Here is a 20129-nt window from a genome sequence, read left to right on the forward strand (position 1 = left end):
TTTGGTTTTTCTCATCTTGCAAGAATTCCTAGGATACTGAGAATTCACAGCTAATCACAACTTCAGCGGATTCTTTAGGACCAAATGATGTCAAAAACAAAATGAACGGCAAGTATTTCAAATGACTTTATTATTAATATAGTATAACATACAACAAATATTTACATATAAAAGATTATATATACAGACATATATATATATAGAGAGAGAGGGGAGACTTCAGATATGACTGAAGTCAAGTTGACCTACAACACGCCCCAAAAGAGATCCCGACTCCCTGCAAACCTTCCCCACGTGTCAGTGGACTCACCTTCACCTGTCCACACAGGGTTCTGAAGTCCTTCCTCCCTGGGCCTGAAGCCCCAGCCCCAGGCCAGCACAGTTGTGGATGACACCTTCTAGTCCAGCCCCAGGGGGACGTTATCGTTGGCCTGGGTTGGGTTAAAGCCCCATAAATGAAAAGCCACCGTCATTAAAAGTTCAGGAAATGAAGTTGGCAGAAGTTGCTTCCCCAAGCTGAAACCAGCCCTTAGATGTATTCGTTGGACTTGCATACCTTTTAAAACCTGCATATTTTTTTTAATCTAGCCAACTTTTTAAAAAAGTAAACTCTGCACCCAATGTGGGGCTCAAACCTATGACCCTGAGGTCAGCAGTCACCTGCCACAATGACTGAGGCAGCCCGGAGCCCCTGAACCAACTTTTAATATTGGGAATTCCGTATGAAGATTCAGGTTTCTGACATCAATTGAAAATGTAGCAGCAGTTGGCTAGGATTGTGTAGGGATGACCTTTCAATTCTCTTAATTACACTTTTTTTCAAAGTAGGACATTTTCAGAATATGTAATTCAAAAGGCACAAGAGGGAGTCTCCCTCCACCCCATCCCCCAGCCTCTCACTCCTCCTCTCCAGAAGCAGAATATCCAAAGATACCTCATTCATGAACAAGTGTATGCATACACATTCTTTTCCACCTCAAAGATGTACTTCTATACATCTTGCTCCCCCCGCCACCCGGCCCCCGTACGTAGCAAGACGTCTGGGAGCTGCTTCTGTCTCTGTCTGCATGAGCTAGCTACAGTTGCTTTGGGGGCTGCCTTTTAAACAGGACAATTTTCCCGTTTGCCCAGTTGCCAGCCCTCCCTAGGGTCTCATGCCTGTCCTGTTTCACTCATTCACAATTCTTACCTGGCCCCTTTGGCATCTCAGTTTGCAGAATCTGGCACAGGTGAAGGACAGCCTAGCCACGGAGCTCTGGCCCCCTCGCTCTCTGAAGCCTGCAGTTCTTGAACTTTCCAGCAGAGGGAGACACTACTCATCCCCAAGAGCACCAAAGGGGTCTTCCCAGGGACATTGTAATAGGGAAATGTCTGGGTGAGGGATACATGCTCTCTTCCCAGAGACAAAGAACCCCTTAGCTGGACTGGGATCCTCCCCTCCAGGCCTCCCTTAACTCTTGTTTCTGTCTCTCCCCGAACCTCCCACTTTGACTGAGCCCCACCCCCGAGCATCCCCTCCACTCCTTGTAGGGACTGGCCCCTTCCTAATGGGAGGAGGGTGGTGGTAGTTGGGGGGTGGAGAGGCCTTGTCCTAGTCTAGGGCCTGGGATTGAAAAATTGCCTGAGGGAGCCACATAAAGAAAGCATGTAATTGGGCGTGCCTTCCTTGCTTCCCCATCCCTTTCTGCTAGGAAGTGGGGGTTCCTTTCTCTCTGTCCCCAGCAGACAACCCCCAGCAGAGTCTTGACCTCGGAAACCCCCTTTCCCCATCCTGCACTCCACCCTCTCCCTGGCCTGGCTCCTGCAGCCCTCGGTCCCACCCCCGAGATGGTGTTGGGGGTCGCCTGGAGTCCAGCTGGTGGCCAGGGCACAGCCACCCCTTTCCTGGCCCTGCCCCTCCCCATGACCCCAATCCTCCGCCAGCCACTCAAAGGCGCCTTGTTCTCCATCCAGCCCCCAGACAAAAGTCCCTCTGTCTGAAAAGGCAGAATTGGGGGGAGGGGGCACCCCAGCGAGGACCGTGTGGGGGCCCACGCAGACCCTAGCCAGAAGGAATGTCATGAGGAGGAGGGGCAGGAGCAGGGAGGGAGGTGAAGGGAGCCTTGCACAGTGCAATGGCCTTATCCAGAGTGGGAGGCAGCCTCCACCCTAACGCCCACTGCATAGACCCGGGCATCTGGCTCCCAGCACCCTTGGGAAGAGCCTGAGCTGGGAAGGTCTGCTTGATGCTCAGAAACCAGTCTCCAGCCTCTCCAGGGCATCATGGGCATGTGGGAGAGAGGTCATGGTCTAAAGCCCGACAGCCCCCCCAACCCCTTGTGCACCCCCACTCCCACTCCCACCTCATGATCTTGGTCATATCAGCTTCTGCTGACCCTTAAACTGTCAAAAGCAGCAAGTGGTCTGGAAGGGGACCTTGGATGACCCACAATTGCCACCAAGCCCTCCTCCAAGCGTAACCTGCCATGTAAGTGAAGGAAATGAGACAATTACGCCAATGCATTGCTTTTCTCCACCATTCTTCGAGGCAGAAGCTTTGCTGCTAAAGACCCCGCATTTCTTCCTTCCAGGTCCTTTTCACAGGGACAAGAGATTGAAGAAAGCCCCCTCCCTGGATGCGAGGAGTGGACTTCCGCCCTGTCCTATGCTCCTTCTGCCTACCTGAGGCTGTTGTGACCTTGGGGACCTCGGGGAGCTCCCTGCTGGGAAGAAAGGGTGGTAGCTGTCTCTTTAAGAATAGGAATGGGGTGAGAGAACCCCCGAGCTTTAGGGAGTCTGACTTGTTCTCTACCTGCCCAGGTTTGCCTAGGGCGTGGCAGCTGTGGATAAAGGCAGGACTCAGGTTTAGCAGCCGCATTCTCCCCTTCTCTCCCGGAACTTTCCAAGCAGCTTGGGGAGCCACACAGGTGAGAGGCTGGGGTTCCCTGCTTCCAACACCCTCTCGGCTCTGCCCCCAACCTCTCCCTGCCCCTCTCTAGAACTTCCTCTCTTCAAGGATCTTTTCTGGGGGGCAGGGGACAGGAGGTTAGGGAAAGCACCTTCGACTAATGTGATCATCCCCCCATCATTCTCCCTTCGGGAGGCTGGGTGAGCTAGCTGGGATGAGCCCACCAGTGGGATTGGGGTGACTGGGTAGATCAGGGGTGTCTGAGTTGACCAGAAACATCTGGATCGGGGGTATCTGGGTGGATAGGGTTGGAGCGGGCTGCTTGGGTGGGTGGGGGGTATCTAGGTTGATCAAGGCTGGACTGAGGGTATCAGAGTTCATGGGTGGGTGACTGGGTGGACTTGGGGTGTTTAGGGATTGAGGATGTGTGGATCCCGGAGATCTCTTGGAAAAGGGGACAACGGCTTCCTGAGGAAGCTGTAAAGCGGGGAGTTGGGTAGGAAATTTCAGGGATATGGGCGAGTCATTCTGCACAAGCTTGATGGGCCTGGCCACCATCACGAAGGAACAAAGGAGATAGCAGAGGGCAGACCGTGGGAACGTCCATCACCCGGGTGTTGGGACCGGCAGGGCGGGGAAGGAGCCCAGAGCGGTGGGCACAGCTTCCCTCTGCCGGCTGTCTTCCTCTCCGAGGCTTCACGCCAAACTACAGTCAGTCCGGAAGCAGCTCAGGGCCCCTTCCAGCAACAGCCTGGGAGGGGAAGGTGAGGGCAGATGCCAGACACCAGCTCCCAGTGGCCTGCCCTGTAGAAGAGCCAGGTTAGGAATGTGGCCCCAGGGCTGGGGTGCAGCCAAGATTACTCCCACGTCTCCCCTAGGCCAGGGATGCTGGGAGAGATGCCCTGGGGATGGGGAGTAGCAGAGCCCGGCAGCCAGGGGGACTAGGTGAACTCCAGGGAAAGAGACTTCAGAGCTGGGGCTGTGGGTCCCTGGTGACAGCTGCAGCATTCAGCTGCGTTAGCGGGGGTTATGGGGCTCCGACAGCACCGTGGGGTAACCACAGTGCCACCCCATCACGCTGCGGAGTTATATGAATAAGCATGAAGCGCTGAGACCAGGGCCCCGTGTACGGTAAACGCTCACAGGGCACTAGCTCCTATTACTGGGGTATCATCTCGGGGCTTTAGACAACAGCTGGTCCTTCTCCAGACCTGTGCCTGGAACCACCAGGCTGTCCTGCCCACACACCTGCTCCAGCTCTCCTCCCCAAATCGGCGGGGTCCTGAATGACTTAGCAATGCTCCCCAAAGCTATAGGCCCCCTGCCTGCAAGAAATGGATGCCTTTGAGTCCACCATATGGGATTCAGGGCTGAGAGGATGCCCAGGACCTGAGTGTGCCCAGGGAGAGGGAGGAGCCTGTGAGAATGTGCAAGAAACAGAAGGGAACGTGAGGTGGGGGTGACACGGAGGGTGCGGAGACAGATGGGGTCACTGTCTTCAGCGGTGGAGAGGAGTCTGGGGACAGAGCAGGGAGTGTCAAATGGCTTAGTGAGGGCCCGTGCCATCGGTGAAATGAGGGCTGGAACAGATCATCTCCGGGGTTACCGGGTGGGGGGAGGGGAATGGGCGAAGACACAGCAAGGTCATTGGTGGGGGCCCAGCACAGGGTGGGGCAGAGGACGTGCTGGCTTTCGCTAGCAACACTTTGGCAGTGTCTGCTGGTGGCAGTGGGGGTACTGGGAGAGGACTAGGAGACACACAGAGACGGGGGCTTAGCTCAGGCACCCGGAATGGGGCGAGGGTGGGCTGAGACCAGACCAGGAGGGGATCGGAGGGGTTCTTCTTGCTGGACAGGCCTGTCTGGAGAAAGAGGAAGTAATGGCTGCCAGGAGGAGCTTGGCAGGAGCAGGGGTAGGCGCGGGGGCAGGGCCTGGGGCAGGGCCAGGGGTAGGAGCTGGGGCTGGGGCAGGGGTTGAGGCAGGGGCTGGGGCAGGGGTAGAGGCAGGATCAGGGACAGGAACAGGGACAGAGGCCAGGGCAGGGGCAGGGGCTGTGGCAGAGGTAGGGGCTGGGGCAGGGGTAAGGGCTGGGGCTGGGGCTGGGGCAGGGATAGAGTCAGGGGCTGTGGCAGGGGCAGAGGCAGGACAGAAATGAGGAGTCATGGGGGCAGAAGATGGGGCTAGAGCTGCAGCCATGTGCCTCCTCTCTGCTCTGGCCCTCGCCCCTGCCCCAAGCCTCTAGCTCTCTCCTCCCCACACCCTGCTCTGAGCAGCCTGAGGAGCCAGCTCGAGATTTGTGGAGTCTGGCCAGGGCAGGCAGGCTCTGAGCTGCCTCTGAGAGACACACCCGGCAACCCGGGCCTCCTGCCACCTGGCTCCCTACATCCCATTTCCCAAAACACCCCGAGGCCCCCATAGTCCCCAGCGACAAACAGTCGCTGCAGAGCTGGGCTGCTCAAAATCCTGCTCCCTGCCAAGGTGACCCTATGCACCCATTTTTAGTTTTCAGAGCCTCAGTTTCCCCATCTGTAAGCTGGGGTGAACAGCAGGCAGCGCCTCCCTCATTTGGTCACCAGGGCCATGTCCCTAGAGCCCCAGGTCTGTGCCGAGCCAGTGATGCCTGCAACTCCTCTCCAGGTTCGCGTTGCCGCCACCACCCCTCCCCCCGCTACTCCCCACCCCTCAATCCCCTTTGATGGCTCCTCCTCACCTCCCAGACAGGGCGGTTGGTTAATAACAGCCTCTCTGCCCCGGGGCGAGTTGTGTACCCTGGAGAGCAGAGTACAAGAGGACTGGAAACCAGAGGCACCGCTCTGGCACCTTGGTTGGGGGGCCCCCATAGAGCTGGACTCTCCCCCACCCCTCCCCCTCCAGGCCAGCTGGCGGACATGCGGGAGGTGACAACACTGAGCGTGCTCCTCCTCCTGGCAGGTGAGTGCCTGGGCCCCTCCCTGCCTTTCCCAAACCCTGCCACAGAGTGTGGGTCAAGCCCCATGTCTGTGCATCTGTGGGTGTGTCTGCCTCTCTCGCGCTTTCTGCCTCCGCTGTGGGGCGGCGACTCCCCGGTCAGCATCTCCTTGAGGGTCGCAGTGTCGCACTGATGGTTTCAAGGTGCACACAAAGATAGGCCCCCCTTACGGCAGCGGCTCACACAGCTAGTCACCCCCTTGAGGTCTCTCCGATGAGAAGACTCAGCCCTGGGCGCTGGGTCTTCAGCACCTCCCTCGCCCTTTATTATGAGAGGGAGCTGGGAGCTTCACGGATGCAGCCGTTACGGAAATCCTTTGTGTCTCAGTTTCCCCAGCTCTACTAGTAAGCACTTAGTAGCCACTGTGGGGATTACACAAGTTGGTATTTGAAAAGCGGTTAGAACAGGGCCTGGGACAGAGTAAGCTCTAGGTGTTCGGGCATTAAATATAATTAGAACTTATTAATCACCCTTGAACACACAAAGATCAGAGTTTAGGCCCAGAGCTCAGGTAGCCCACGGCTTCCAGCCAGAATGTAATCCTAGTCCTTTGCTTTTATTGTATTTTTTTATCCCTTACTTCGGGCCAGGCTGGCATTCCGTTCAGGGTAGGGAGAGAGGGCTGCATTTTTAAAGAAAGTGTATTAAGTTTATCATTAGTAATTTGCTCTACAAGGAAGCGGTGAGGAAATGCCAGAACAGGTGGGGTATGGACGAGGCTCCGAGAATGACTGGGAGCTGGGACCATCTGTCATCTTGACGAGAATGTTGCTCGGTTTCTGCTGGAGGGAGGATTAGCCAGGCGTCTGGAAACATCAGGCCAAAGAGTGGTCCCAAGCCACCTAGGCTAAAACCTATTTTGGGGGTCAAAATGTGGGTAGACCTGGCGGGCTCACAGGTATGGGGCGGCGGGGGAAGGAAGCCCACACCTCCAGGTTTGGGGCCGGGACCCCTGTGCCCTCTGGAGGCGAGGACTTGTCCATCAGGGGCCCCTGAGGCTCTGTGGCCCTGCCTCCCAGCTTTGTTGAGGTCCGCAGGCCATCCCCTCTCCTTCCCGCTTCTCCCAGCAGGCCTGCCTATCTTGGATGCCAACGACCCAGAAGGTGAGTCAGAATCCACCACCAGGCTCACCCCCAAATTCTAGCCTCCACCCTTGCCTCCTGGCTGTTGTCCTGGATTCATGATCTTTTTCTCTTTCTTTGCAGATAAAAACAGTCCTTTCTACTATGGTGAGAGCTTGTGCCCCTCTCTTGGCCCCCTCCCACCCACTCCCCCTCCTAACATTTTGTGTCTGTGGACCCACAGGGCTTGGGTGGGGGTCCAATGTGGGCGAAACAGGAGGCGAGGATAGGAAGGGGTAAGGATGGGGAGAGAGAGAGGTCAATACAGTGGAATAAAGGAAGGAGCCACGTGGGTCTGGTCCCAGGGAAGGCTCTCTTCCGGCAGGAGAGCAGCGCAAAGGAAGATGGGAAGGTTCACCAGAAGCCGTTGTTATGGTTCAAATCAAATGCTAGGAGGAGGCTGGCTTTGCAAAAACTGCCCGGAGGAGGGGAGTTATTGGGCGGCCTTTCTGCGGTTGCTCACACACACAGCAGACACTCTCCAAACCCCCGGACCTTTGTACTTTCCGATCTCCCTGCCAGGGCCCCCCCTGCCTCATCTCCCCAGGGCTCTGCTCAGAGAGGCCTTCCCTGACCAGTCTCCCTAAAAGAGCTGCCCTCTGACTTTTTGTTCCCTGGCTCTGCTTATTTGCCTTCAGAATGCTTATCTCCACTTGACCTTCCATTAAATCTCTTATCGGTTGTTTGTGTGTAAGGGAGAATGTGAGCACTGGAGGGCTGCGGGGCTCTTTGTTCTCTCCCCTCTGTATCCACAACTCCCTGCCGGTGGTCAGGCTCCCCATACCCACCTGTCGGATAGATGGAGGTTTGGACGGGGAGGACACAGGTGGGCACTAATGGCCTCCTCTGGGTTTCTCCTAGACTGGCACAGACTTCGGGTCGGTGGGCTCATCTGCGCCGCGGTTCTGTGCACCATCGGCATCATCGTCCTCATGAGTGAGTGGGGACCCTGGAGGCCGAGCTGGCAGGGCAGGGCGGGGCTGTGGGTCCTCTCCCTCAACCATCCCTTCTCCCCTGACAGGTGGGAAATGCAAATGCAAGTTCAGCCAGAAGCCCAGGTAAGACGGGCTCCCCATGTGCCTACTTCAGACTGAACAGACACCCTTTCCCTGGTCAAAGAACTGAATCTCGCAGAAAAAGGCCTCCAGGCCTTGCCCTGGAGAATTCCTGCCACTGAGATGTCCCAGGTTTATTCTTCAGAGCTGATCATCTTCAGAGGGCCCGAAAGCCTGAAAAGCTTTGGTCCCATTCCAGGAAAAATAGCCAGGAAGCTCTGTCAGGGCAAGCTGAGAATCCTCTAGCCTTAAGAGAGAGGACAAGGGGGATGGAAACATATCTCACCACTTTTCTTTCCCCAGCCACCATCCAGGGGAAGCCCCACCTCTCATCACTCCAGGTAAGCCGGGAACAGAATGGGGATGCAGAGAACACGGGTCGTGAGGGCTGGACGTGTGCGAGTGTGCGTGCCTGTGTGTGCATGTGTCTTGGGGAGAAAACTCCATCTGCTCTCACAAGCTGACCCATCATGTCTCCCAGGCTCTGCCCAGAACTGTTGAGGATGGATCCGTTGAAAGGACACAGAGATCCCTTCCCGACTCTTCCTCCAAGTCCTGGTTCTGCACAGGAGCCCAGACTCCAGGATGGAATTCTCCCTCTTCTCCTCAGAGAAGGGCCTCACCTTACCTCTCACTGGAGGGGTCTTTTTGTTCAATTTTTATTCTAAAAATGGCTCTTGCCTCCTTATCCTTTATTTTAAAAATTGATTAGCCCAAGTGTCCTCAAGACTCCCTATGTGTACGTCACAGTGGGCTTTTGAGGACTAGCAGAAGGTGGATACACCCTGGCAGCTGGGACAGAAGCTGGCAGCTAAATCTCTTTGCTGGGAAAAGTTCAAGGCCTGCTGGATGGCATGAGGCCCGCCCTCTACCCCCAAGGCTAGGGGAACCACAAGGGCAATTTAAAATTTTCTCGTAGCCAAACGGCGGATGCTTTGGGGAATGAAAGAGGGCTCTAGCCAGATGGAATGCTGGGATATTCCAGTGGACACTGAGACCATACCGGGAAAACAAGGATGTGGCTCTTACTACCACAGTATGAATAGTCAGATACATTATGATTTTAATGGTAAGACCCCCATGACCCTCCCACTCACCCCCGAGACCCCACTCTATCATAGAAAACCCTTCCTAATACCCAAGTGTCCCTCTGAGACCTTTAAATAGTTCCTCACGACACTCTTAATAATATATAGCGGTGTGAGAACTTCCAAGGAGCCTCAAGCTCCCTTGAGACTCCCCAGTACCCAGTAAGATCTCCAAAATGCACCGAAGGGCCACTCTATAAAATGCCTAAAACCCTCTAAAACACCCAAAACTATCTCCTACGATGCACTGGGTCATGACCTGAAGAAGAAACCCACAATAAACCAGAGACTTGTCCCCTACTAATGCCCTTATATCTCTCAAACATCCCATAAGCCTCTCCCCCACAACCCATGAGCCCACACTCATCGGGCAAGCGAGAGCGCACCAGGGCAGCCAAAATGCACCCCTGGGGCAACCCCCACCCCATTACTGCTCCTGGGACACCATTCCTCCCTCTTGTTATTCTCTCCCAAAGATCCCACAACAACGAGCGGGGCAGCTGCACAGCGCGTTTATTGAGCTCATACACTTTCTCTCCTCTCCCCTGTCCCTCATCGGATACGTGCACCCGGGCTCCCCACAACAGCTCCTGCTTTCCTACCTATTTCCCACTTTCCCACCTATTTCCCGCGCATGCGCAAGAGGGCCAACATGCTGGGCTTCCGCCTGGGCAGCAGGCATGCGCACAAGCAGCAGAGGAAGTTAGCAAGCCCGGCTGGGAAACGGGCCCAGCGACTGATGACGTCACGGAGGCGGGCACCAAAGCGATTGGCTGGATTGAGTTTAGAGGGAACGGAAAGCTGTCTCTTCCTCAGTACTTTCTCAGGGAGCAGGAACGGTGGGAGTGGGTTGAGGGGGAGCACTTCCAGATCGCACGGAGTTCTGCACGTTATCCCCACCATGACTTTTGTATCCTGGCTCCGTGCAGCGCCCCAGCCTGAGCTCCCAAGTCATCTCTAGTGGGGGCATGTGCCTCCAGCTGAGATGTTGCTTAAAGACTGAAAGAACAGCTCTTGCCTTGAATTTGGCCTCTGGTCAGGACCTCACAGGTAGCATCAGCCCAAGTAGGGCCAGGAGGCCAGTGTCTTGGGGAGAAACTCCATCCGCTCTCACAAGCTGACCCATCATCTCTCCCAGGCTCCTGGTCAAGTGGGTATCCAGAGGCCTGGGACTCCCTGTGCCAGTCAGCGCCCCCTTCTCTCCCAGCCATGGCCAAGGTCCCGTGGGGTCTCAGGCACTGAGGTCTAACTCGTGATGCTGGTAGATCTGTGTGGGGCCTTTGAAGCAAGCAGCAAAGAGGAAGCGTCTGCCGGCTATGGTGATGTGAGCAAAGGCACGAGGGGCCACCAAGGCTGGGGGCCCCAGCTCCTGTAGAGGTTCCAGGAGCCCCTTGTCAGGCTCAAGGCGAAAGACCTGGCTGAAAGCGAAGTCGCTGCCCAGGATGGCCAGCTGGTCCCTGGCGATGAGCAGTGGCTGGAAGACGTGGGCACCACGTGAGGGAAGTTGCTGCAGGAGGCGGAACATGGAGCCATCCCAGCGCATGACCTGTGAAGTGTGGTGACCAGTTAGGGCTGGGGGTCCAAGAGTGCCAGGCCTGCCAGTAGCACCCTGGGTTTCAGAGCAACCAGAATAGCTTGGAGTCAGGCCCATAGGTCCTCAAACTCCCACAGCTTTCCTACCTTCATACCTGTCACCACCCCGTTGCCCAGGCCACAGACTTGAAGTCATTCTTGGCCACTCTCTCTCCCTCACACTGATTCACAAAGAATCAGTCTGTTTTACCTATGATGGTATCTATTTCTCCCATCTCCTCTGGCCGCACTCTGCCCAGCCACAGTCACCTCTCTCCATGACGGCAGGCTCTGCCCTAGGCTCCCCACTCTCATCCCTGCACCCACAGTCTGCTCCCCACACACATATCCCGTGAACGCCTGAGTCAGACCATTGCCTTCTAGGCCCAGAGCGCCTGCTTGGCTGTTCCTCAACCCAGAAAGAGAATGCTGGAGGGGGTGGGCCGTCAGCCTCGGGGGTCCAGAATGTGGTGGCTGTGCTCAAATGTAAGGCTCGGAGTGTGGCGGGGGGGACAGTGTCAGTGTTGGGGGATATGAAGTGGCTTATGGTTGTTCAGCCTTGAGGAGTCACCGTGGTCTTAGAGTTGATGTGGGGGGGTGTGGGGAGGGGGTGGCCAGAGTTCAAAGATCAGTACATCAGGTGGGGTCAGAGTTCACAGGTGAGGCTGTGAGGTCAGGTCAGAGTTTAGAAGCTCCTGTGCAAGGTGGGAGTCAGCAATGCAAAGCCAGCCCCGAGGCGGGAGGCCACTGCAGGTCAGATCTGGCTTGTGGCCGCCTGCTCCACCTGACTGGGCCCAGCCTCACCATGGAGTCTCCGATGTAGCGTGTCAGGCACAGGAACACATCACCCCCGGCCTGGAAATGGCGTGTGGCATAGACGTCCTCGGCCTCGGGGATGTCCGTGCGCCTCTCAAAGCGGCCACTGAGCCACTGGAAGAGCACGGGCCGCTGGGAGGCGGAGGCCAGCAGCAGATGGGGCCGGCCGTCCAGCTCCAGGGCCTCAGCGTCTGTGTCCCGGTGCCAGGCGTGCAGGCTCTGGCGGGGGTAGAAGCCAGGCCCATCCTGGCATAGCAGCGTGGTGCTGCCCGCCTTGGAGGCGTCGGCCACCACGAAGCAGGGCTGCCCGTCCAGCCACAGGAGCTCGGCGTCGTTGGGTCGCAGCAGGCGCCGCGGGGCCAGGGCCTGCGTGGGGGCGAGGCGCAGGCCGGGGCTGGGCCGGGCCCACAGCTGCGAGCCCCCCCACAGGCGGGCGGCCAGCACGAAGAGGCGCAGGCCCAGCACCAGCGGCTTGCAGGACACCACCGAGGGCGCTGTGGGGGGGGCGGGGTGTGGGAGGGCAGGTTAGGCCTGCCTGGTAGGGCCCCCCCACCCCCGCAGGCAGAAGGTCGGAGAGCGGTGGGAGGGGGCAGGCTCACCAGACAGCTCTTCCTCAGGCCGGAAGCGCTGCAGGCTGTAGTCCCAGGTGAGGATCAGGCAGCGGCCCGCAAAGGGCTGCGCCAGGACAATGTGGGGCTCCCCCTGGTAGGAGAAAGACTCCACACCCAGCGCCGACTCCCCAACCGTCTGGAACCAGGACAGCTCTGGGGGTGGCAGGAGAGAGTCAGGCGGGCACCGGGACCTCGCGGGCCCTCATCGCTGAGCCTCGGTTTGCACATCTCTGAAATGAGGACCGTCGCGGTGTGCACCTCATAGGGACACAGAGTGAGGTCTTTACATCTATAGATGAATTAAGTCACAACAACAGGGGAATGCTTTGTTTTCTAAGCTGCAGGACACCATCAAATCATTGCTTAGAAACAACGTATTTCTCAATTCATTTAGGGACGTTCCATTCTACCCATTCTACAGATGAGGAAGCTAAGGCCGGCAGGCACAGTCCAGCCTTCCCATCTTCCATGAAAGAGGACTGGAGCACAGCCACATGACCCCAGCGCTCCCCCAATACCTCCCTCCTGAAATTAGGTGTGGCCCTATCTCGGCCAAGTTCCCTGTGGAGAAAGAGCAAAGTGCTGGCAGTAATCCTTGTCTCCCTTGTTTGCTAATGGCTCTTCCTGGACTTGGTCTCTTGCCCCTTCTCCCCGTGACCTGGCCGATAGATGGGCCACAACTCAGTTTCAACCATGGAAAGCAGGACAACACCCAGGGGCTAACCCATCCGCTGGGACTGCTCACCTCAAACCCTTCTGTCTTCTTTAATTCATGGGATTTTGGACCTCTTGGTTACAGCCACTTAGCTTTATGGTAACAGTACACCAAGGTTGCCCAGCGTGGAGGTGGGTTGTAGACTCCAGGTTATAATACTTCACTCTATATGCGGGGCCCTGTTTCCAGGCACCAGGGTTGAAGCAACAAACCGAGGCACCAAGGATGCCGGCCCAAAGGTGGATCTTTGAAAAATGGCCATCATATCATCACCCCCGGCTCAAAACCCTCCGAGGCTTCCCACAGCCCTCAGGGTAAGATCACTCTGCTCTCTGTGGCTTTCAAAGTAATACACGGTGAGAACCCTTCTGCCTTCAATCTCACCTGTGTCCTTCCCTTCACTCACTCCCCCAAGATGCTGCCTGCCTTTGATCTGCAAGCAGGACAGACTCTCTGCTGCCTCAGGACCCTTGTGCATGCTGTCCCCTCTCTCCAGAGTACTCTTTCCTCTGTATTTCACTGAGCTACATCTGGATGTAAAGCCACCTCTTCAGAGAAGCCTTCTATGATGCCCCACAGAAGGTAGGACCACCCCATTGCCTTAATCTCCCTCATTACTCCCTGTGTTTATCACAATGTGTAGCACAAAGTTTGTTTCTGTAGTGTTTTATTTAATGTTTATGTCCTCACCCGCCAGGGCTCTGAGGCCAGGGCCCACGGCTGTCTGGGTTACCACAGTATGCCCACTGTCTCTCATAGGAGAGGACACAGAGTGGTCCTCAGTGACTGTTTGTGGAACAACTGAATAAAGAGGGACTCTTAAGTTAAATTCTCCAGTTCTATGAGTCCCACAAACGCAGAACACGACTTACACTTAGATGCTGGTAAAAATTGATTATTACATTAGTAGCCTTACCCACTCCTTCAGGAAGCCCTCTGTGGCCCTCCCGCTGTGCCTGGTCCTTGCTCTGGCTCGGGGCACCCAAAGCCCAGCCCTGACCACTCTGGGCTCTCACCCTCTACCTTCCCCTGTGCTGTGGGCTCTGGGAGGGCAAGAGCCAGGGCCGTCCTCATCACCGCTGCTGTGCCTTCTGCACTGCCAAGGACCCATAAAGTTACCAAAACGTATTTATGGAAAAGCAATGTGATCATAGCAAGTCTTTTTAAATGGCTGTTTTTATATTAATAACAGCCACCAGCATGCACACTTAGGAGGGCCTCGCATCCAAGGCTCTGCCCCAAATGCAGGTGTGGACGCGTCACCGAATTCTTGCTGTAATCCTATGGCTCCATTTTACAGATGAGGAAACTGAGGCTCAGAGAGCTAATGCTCATGCTCAGGGGCTCACAAGCCGGGGAACAGCTGAACGGGGAGCGAGGTGAGCCCTTCAGCCCTGGGAACCATGCCCCTGCTCTCCCACCTTCTTCTGGAACCCCGGCTGCCCCTCCCACCCTGCGGGGAAAGCCCCCACCTATGGCTCTGCACTTGAACATCTTGGGGTCGAGGTGGCGCAGCTGCATGTGGGCCAGAGCAGGGGGGCCGGCGCAGGCCCCCGTCCCCACGCTGGCATTCACGGTGGGCGTCCACTGCAGCAGCCAGAGGACACGGCAGTCACACTGGAACGGGTTCCCGCGGAGGTCCCTGGGGCAAGAGGCCGGGAAGGGGCTGCGACCTGGCTTCCAAGCCACCCTGGCAGCCCTGTGCCCCGTCCCCTCCCCAGGCAAGGGTTCTAGATGGGGCTCCCCCAGGAGGTGTCGTGAAAAATAACAGAAGAACAGTGTCCACCAAAAGTGGGCCCAGAGCTCCCCTTCCCTCTCAAACACTCCCCAACTCTCCGGGCCCAGCCAGCCCCCTTGAGCCTCACACGTGAGTTAGGGTCTCCAGGCCTCGGAAGAGGAATCTGGGGAGGGTCTCGAGGTTATTATTGGCCAGGCTCCTGGTGGAAGGAGAGGAGGAGGAGAAGCTGTCACCCAGATCAGTGACCCAGATCCCCAGTGTCCCTGGGTGATGGGGTTTGGGGCGGTGAGGCGGAAGGGAGGGGTGAGGCCTTGGGGGGGCACGCACAGGTGTGTGAGCGAGCGGAGTCCTCTGAGAGCGTTCTTAGAGATGGAGCCAATCTCATTGTCCTCAATGAAGCTGTGGAGGGAAGGTGGGTTGAGGGGGAGGCCCTCGGTTCCCTGCTGTGGCCCCAGGGCGCTTGGGGGGACTCGCCCCGTTGAAGCCATAGGCCGCTGGAATGTGCTGAAGCCTCCCCAGAAACCTGTCCTCCCCAAGGCTCCAGACGGTCATCCCAGGAGTCACGAACCCAACCCCATGCTCGCTGCCAAGCTAACATTGAACCCTGCCTGCACCGGCTCATGGCCGCCCACACTACCTCCAGTGTCACCACTGCCACCGTCACCAACGTCCATCAAGACTGACACCCGGGCATCCATCACCATCCCCAGCCCCAGTGCCAACAACATGGCCGCAACTTTTGTTAACGCCAGACGGTGCCACCACCACCGCTGCCGACCCTGCCACTCACTCCCGTCATCCACACCCACGCCATCATCACCAAGCCTCACCCAGCAATACTGAGAAGCATCAACAACACAGCCTTCGTGACACCAACAGGACAGCCACCATGGTCACCAACCCCGACACTAGCACCTCCATCACCCCCATCACCTCCTCAGAGTTGTCTCCCGTTCATATGAAATATTTTCTTGTCTCTGGCCTCCCTGTCCTCTCCCTGGGCTCTGCTATGTCAGGGAGGGCCTGAAAGAGTCCTGGGTTACCCAGGACCTTTGTGGATCTTGAGGCACAGAGAGGGGACGTGAGCAGGCTGAGGTCACACAGCTGAGCAGGAGCCCTGACCCCACCCCCCTCCAGGAAGGACCTTTGTTCAGACTCCCTCACCTCCCCACATGCCAATAAGCCTCTACCTTCCTCTGCTCCTGGAGCCACAGATGGGTCCCTGCTCCTCTCCCAAGCCCCCATCCCCACTGCCACTCCCTGGCCTCACTCACAGGTACTGCAGGTGGGACAGGCCCGCAAATGCGTCGTCCTCAATCACAGAGAAGGAGTTGGATGTGAAGAGGCTGGCAAGGGAGCAAGAAAGATTTTTCCAGAGTTGCTGCTGCCCCCTCTCTGACATGTTAACATTGACCCCCACCCTCCACCCTCATGGGCGTGGTCACACACACACACACAGGTACATGTGATTCCTTCGCAGACATGCGCATACACACGTGTGCACACGCCCCCCACGCACCTGTGCAAACACCCACCCACTCCCTCGAGCTAGTTGTCGGCTTAGCTGGGCCCCACTCACAGCAGGTGCAGCGTGGGCACCCTCAGGAAGCTGCCGGCCTTCAGTTGGGTGACTCCAGTCCTAACGAATGAGCTGGGGACGTGGGCAATGGTGGGTGAGGAGACAATCACCCCCAGTGCTCTGGTCCCGCCCCAGAGCCATCTCTTGTTTGGGGGACACTGGTGTGCTGCCCCAACCCCGGATGTCTTTCCTTTCCATCCTAGGGAAACAGGCATTTGCCCTCCTCACTTGGCAAGGATCCTGGCAACATTCAGCTTCCCCCCACCACCCACGACCGTCCTTCCCCCCTCCCCTCTTGGGCCCCAAATGCTGCCTTGGGCTTTGCAGTCTCCCTTCGGCTCCTGTCCAAATGCCAGCAGCCCCCTTTGAGGCATCCCAACATCCTTTGCTGCCCACCTCCCAAGATCCTGAAGGGTCCCTGCTTCGTCAGGGACCCCGGCACCCTGACTCCAGCCCCTAGGGTCCCAGGACTCCCATCCTTGCCCTCAGGCCCCCGGAGGGCCTGACACTCACAGTGACAGCAGGGTCGGGGAGAAGTTCTCGGGCAGATCCGGAGAGCCCTCACACAGGGCACTATCCTTGGAGCAGGAGCAGCTCAGAGGACACTTTCCCTTTGGTGGTCTCCAGGCCACCCCCACGCCGGCTCCAGCCAGCAGCAGCAGCAGCACGCCCGCCCCTCCCATGCCCCCTCACCCCCGCTGAGGCTCCGGCTTCTCTCTGCCCACCCGGCTCAGCGGGCTGGGGCCACTACCTCTGGTGTGCCAGGCGACCCTCCATTCCGCCAGCTGGCACACTCTGTCCCGCCTTGTCTCTCCTTTCTCAGTCTCTCTCTCAGCCTGTCGTTCTTCCTGTATCGCTTTGGTGTCTAATTTTCTGTCTATTTCTCTTTCCTTTTCTGTCTCTCTCTCTTTGTATTTCTCACTCAGTGAGTTAGTCTGTTTCCCACTCTCTGTCCGTCTTTATTTCTTTCTGTCTCTTGGTCTCTGTTTCTCTCTGTCTCTGTTTCAGGCTCTCAGTCTCTGTCTGTTGGCCTCTGTGTGTGTGTGTGTGTGTGTGTATCCCTCTGTCTGGTGTCTTTATTTCTCACCACCCTTTCCAGTTCCCTGTTCTTCTCCTCCTCCCACGCCTCTTCTCCTTGGAGGTTTGGGAAAGGGACTCACTGGGCACTGGGTGCGCCCGGCAGTGCAGCCTAAGAAGGAGGGGGTCAGAGGCCATAGGAAGAGCAGCCCTAAGGAAGGGACTGGATGGCCCCATGGGAGGGGAGGGGCCACAAAGGGCTGGAGCTGCCCTGACCACTCTCGGCCAGCCCCCTCCCCAGATTCCCCACTCCACCCGACTGACTTCGAGTGTGAGGAGGATGTCACCAGGGTGGGGACCGGATGGCTGGCAGGCGGAGGGGGTGGGAGGAGAGACCCCTGGGGGGCTGGAGACATCCTGGCCACGCCCAGCCAGCCCCCTCCTCTGGATCCCAGGAGGGTGTACTGTGCCCCTTCACCAAGGCTCAGAGGGGGGTCCAGCTGCTCCCTCTGGTGGCCACACTCGGCAGGGCAGCTGTCAGACCTCAAACTCAAAGCCTCCCTCCCAGGCCTGAAATTAACCCCTTGAGTGCCCACCAGCTACTGGGATAAGGAGCCAACTCCTGGGAAAAATGAAAGTGAGGATGCCACCCCCTTCCTCAGCATTGGCTCTGCACTAGGCCCTGTCCTAAAACTTTGTCTTTCAGCTCATGCTGACCTCATCACACCCCTCTGACATTGATCCTATCATAGGGCTATTTTACAGATGGAAACACTGAGGAGAGAGGTCAAGTCAATTTGAGATTTGGGTTACCAGGCTGGAGCAAAGCCAGCACTTAAGCCCAGGCAGCTGGCTCCAGGGCCCCTCCGTGTGATTTTGTCTTCTTTCTTGGGAGATCCAAACTCATGGATATTGGTCATTTTCTTTCTTTTTTCTTTTTTTTTTTTTCAGATTTTATTTATTTATTTGACAGAGAGAGATCGCAGGTAGGCAGAGAGAGGAGGAAGTAGGCTCCCCAAGGAGCAGAGAGCCAGATGCGGGGCTCGATCCCAGGACCCTGGGATCATGACCTGAGCTGAAGGCAGAGGCTTTAACCCACTGAGCCACCCAGGCTCCCCGGATATTGGTCATTTTCATTTGGACTAAGCTTTTAGCAATTTGGATAGATTCTGCCCATTAAATAAGAAAGAATAAAGAAATGACATTTGTTATCCAACCTGAAATAGCAATAATAATAATCATCGAGCACTTCCTGCATGCCTGATTTTACATGAATTTATTCGGTTAATTTATGACCCCATAAGTTGGGTCATACTATTGACGTGTCCTTTGCGCATGGGAAAACTGAGGCCAGAGGAGGTTAAATGATTCCCTTCATGGCCCTGGACAAATCTAAATCGAACCCCTCTCCTCCCACCCCTGAAGAACACACCCAGCCTCTCTGGCCAGGGCTGCACACTCAGGAGACTTAACAGCCCTAGCCGTTTCACATAATCACCCCAATTTCCCTCTGAGGGGACTATGAGTTTATACCCATTTTTACAGAAGGAGAAACTGAGCCTCATAGTGGTTACGTCAGGTGCCGGACATCACCCAGTTAGAAAGTGGCGGAGCTGCTCTACTCTGGTGCAGTGGGCCTTGGGAGGGGGAGAAGCCAAGGACGGGCTGGAGCTGGCCAGGTGCCCCCAGCCCTGCTTGCCTTCCCTGCCGCTCTGTCAGCCCTCCCCAGGGCTGCATAAACATCAGGGTTATCATTAACCAGAGACTGCCACCACCGTTGGCCCTGGGGTGCAGGGCCATGAGGGGCCGTGGCTTGGACGCACAGGGATGAGAGGGCATTTCAAAGCCCTGTGGGTCCTCGGAGGTGGGTCCTCTGTGTATGCATGTGCGTGTACACGCGCGCGCGTGTGTGTATGTGTGTCAGGGCTCTCTACCCTTGTGCCTTGGTCTGAACACGCCCACCTGCTCCCGACTGTGTCCTCCACAGTCTGAGCCCATGATCTGACCCTTTCAGGGTGGGGCCGGTTTCTGTCCTCAGCCACCAGGAGTCTCAGGAGAATTAGCTCCATCTTGCTAAAACCTCAGTTTGCTCATCCCGAAAATGGAATTAATAATAAGGCTGTGTGGGGTTCAGAGACCTCTAAGGCTGGTCCCGTGCGATACATATGATCTCAGTGATTTCTCCGTTTTATGGGACAGAAAACTGAGGCATGTCGGAGAGGTCACATGGGCTGCTGAAGGTCACACAACCAGGTTGGCAGAGCTCCCACCGGAAGCCAGGTTTCTCTGTCACCAGAGTCTGTGAGTCCGGCCCGCGGGTGAGGACACTGTGTGCGTCGTCCTCCACAGAGTCCCACAGGCCATGTGAGATCGGGAAAGGGGAGGTTTGGGATTAAACACATCAACGCACGTTTGGAGGTGCCTCACACATGTGTAGGCCTGTCTCCCCGTGACCCAGTGGCCGCTATGCTCTGGTGGCCCGCATGTGAGGGTACGAACACAGTTTGTGTGCGTCAGTTTTCGGGGTTGTGTGTAAGAGTGGCGGGTCGCAGGGCGGTGTCCTGGACAGAATTTCTGCTTCTCTTTGTGCCCACGGCACTGTGTGCCGTCCCCTGTGTCCATATGTACACGGCGTATGGGCCTTCCCGTCCCTGAAACCGCGGACGAGGGCCGGCTGTGTCTGAGTCCATTTACATGTGGTGTGTGTATCGGTGTGTTTCTGTCCCCCGGTTTGCATGTCTTCACAAGAGTGTGACCGTTTGTAAGGGTGGACACATGTGTGGCTAGGTCATTGTGTCTGTCTATGGCATCTATCTGAATGTGTGCGTGCGTGTGTGCGTGCGTGTGTGTGTGTGTGGTGTGCTCATGGGGGAACTCACAGTCAGCAGCAAACAACATACACACACATAAATGTCCCAAGAGCCCTGTGGGGCAGCCCAGGTCCCCGCAGAACACTGGGGTT

General features: G+C 56.8%; 2 protein-coding genes across 2 annotated transcripts; one reads left to right on the forward strand and one right to left on the reverse strand.

Moving 5' to 3' along the window:
* Window positions 1-2775: 2775 nt before the first annotated feature.
* On the forward strand, window positions 2776-8637 carry FXYD3 (FXYD domain containing ion transport regulator 3). The gene is given in 8 exon segments (XM_032841864.1): window positions 2776-2906; window positions 5762-5818; window positions 6926-6958; window positions 7061-7084; window positions 7838-7943; window positions 7945-8034; window positions 8335-8372; window positions 8513-8637. Coding segments are annotated over 7 exon segments (354 nt in total). The 5' UTR covers window positions 2776-2906; window positions 5762-5775; the 3' UTR covers window positions 8533-8637.
* A 978-nt stretch (window positions 8638-9615) lies between these two features.
* LGI4 (leucine rich repeat LGI family member 4) lies at window positions 9616-17138 on the reverse strand. The gene is made up of 9 exons (XM_032841863.1): window positions 16664-17138; window positions 16151-16222; window positions 15846-15917; window positions 14899-14970; window positions 14699-14770; window positions 14306-14475; window positions 12107-12271; window positions 11496-12001; window positions 9616-10665 (listed from the first exon to the last, which is right to left on the reverse strand). Exons 1-9 carry the CDS (start codon window positions 16831-16833, stop codon window positions 10351-10353), a joined length of 1614 nt encoding a protein of 537 aa, XP_032697754.1. The 5' UTR covers window positions 16834-17138; the 3' UTR covers window positions 9616-10350.
* Window positions 17139-20129: the final 2991 nt, after the last annotated feature.

Source organism: Lontra canadensis, unplaced genomic scaffold (genome assembly GCF_010015895.1).
Source record: "Lontra canadensis isolate GAN:19392208 unplaced genomic scaffold, GSC_riverotter_1.0 scaffold125, whole genome shotgun sequence".
Classification (NCBI taxonomy): domain Eukaryota; kingdom Metazoa; phylum Chordata; class Mammalia; order Carnivora; family Mustelidae; genus Lontra; species Lontra canadensis.

What these genes read in the sequence shown, in the direction of transcription:
- LGI4 (XM_032841863.1), bottom strand. Translation starts at nt 16,833, where the DNA reads ATGGGAGGGGCGGGCGTGCTGCTGCTGCTGCTGGCTGGAGCCGGCGTG. An exon ending in TCCCCGACCCTGCTGTCACT is followed by an intron (nt 16,223 to 16,663) that starts GTGAGTGTCAGG and finishes CCACGTCCCCAG; the next exon opens with CTCATTCGTTAGGACTGGAG. An exon ending in CTCCGCTCGCTCACACACCT is followed by an intron (nt 14,771 to 14,898) that starts GTGCGTGCCCCC and finishes TCCTTCCACCAG; the next exon opens with GAGCCTGGCCAATAATAACC.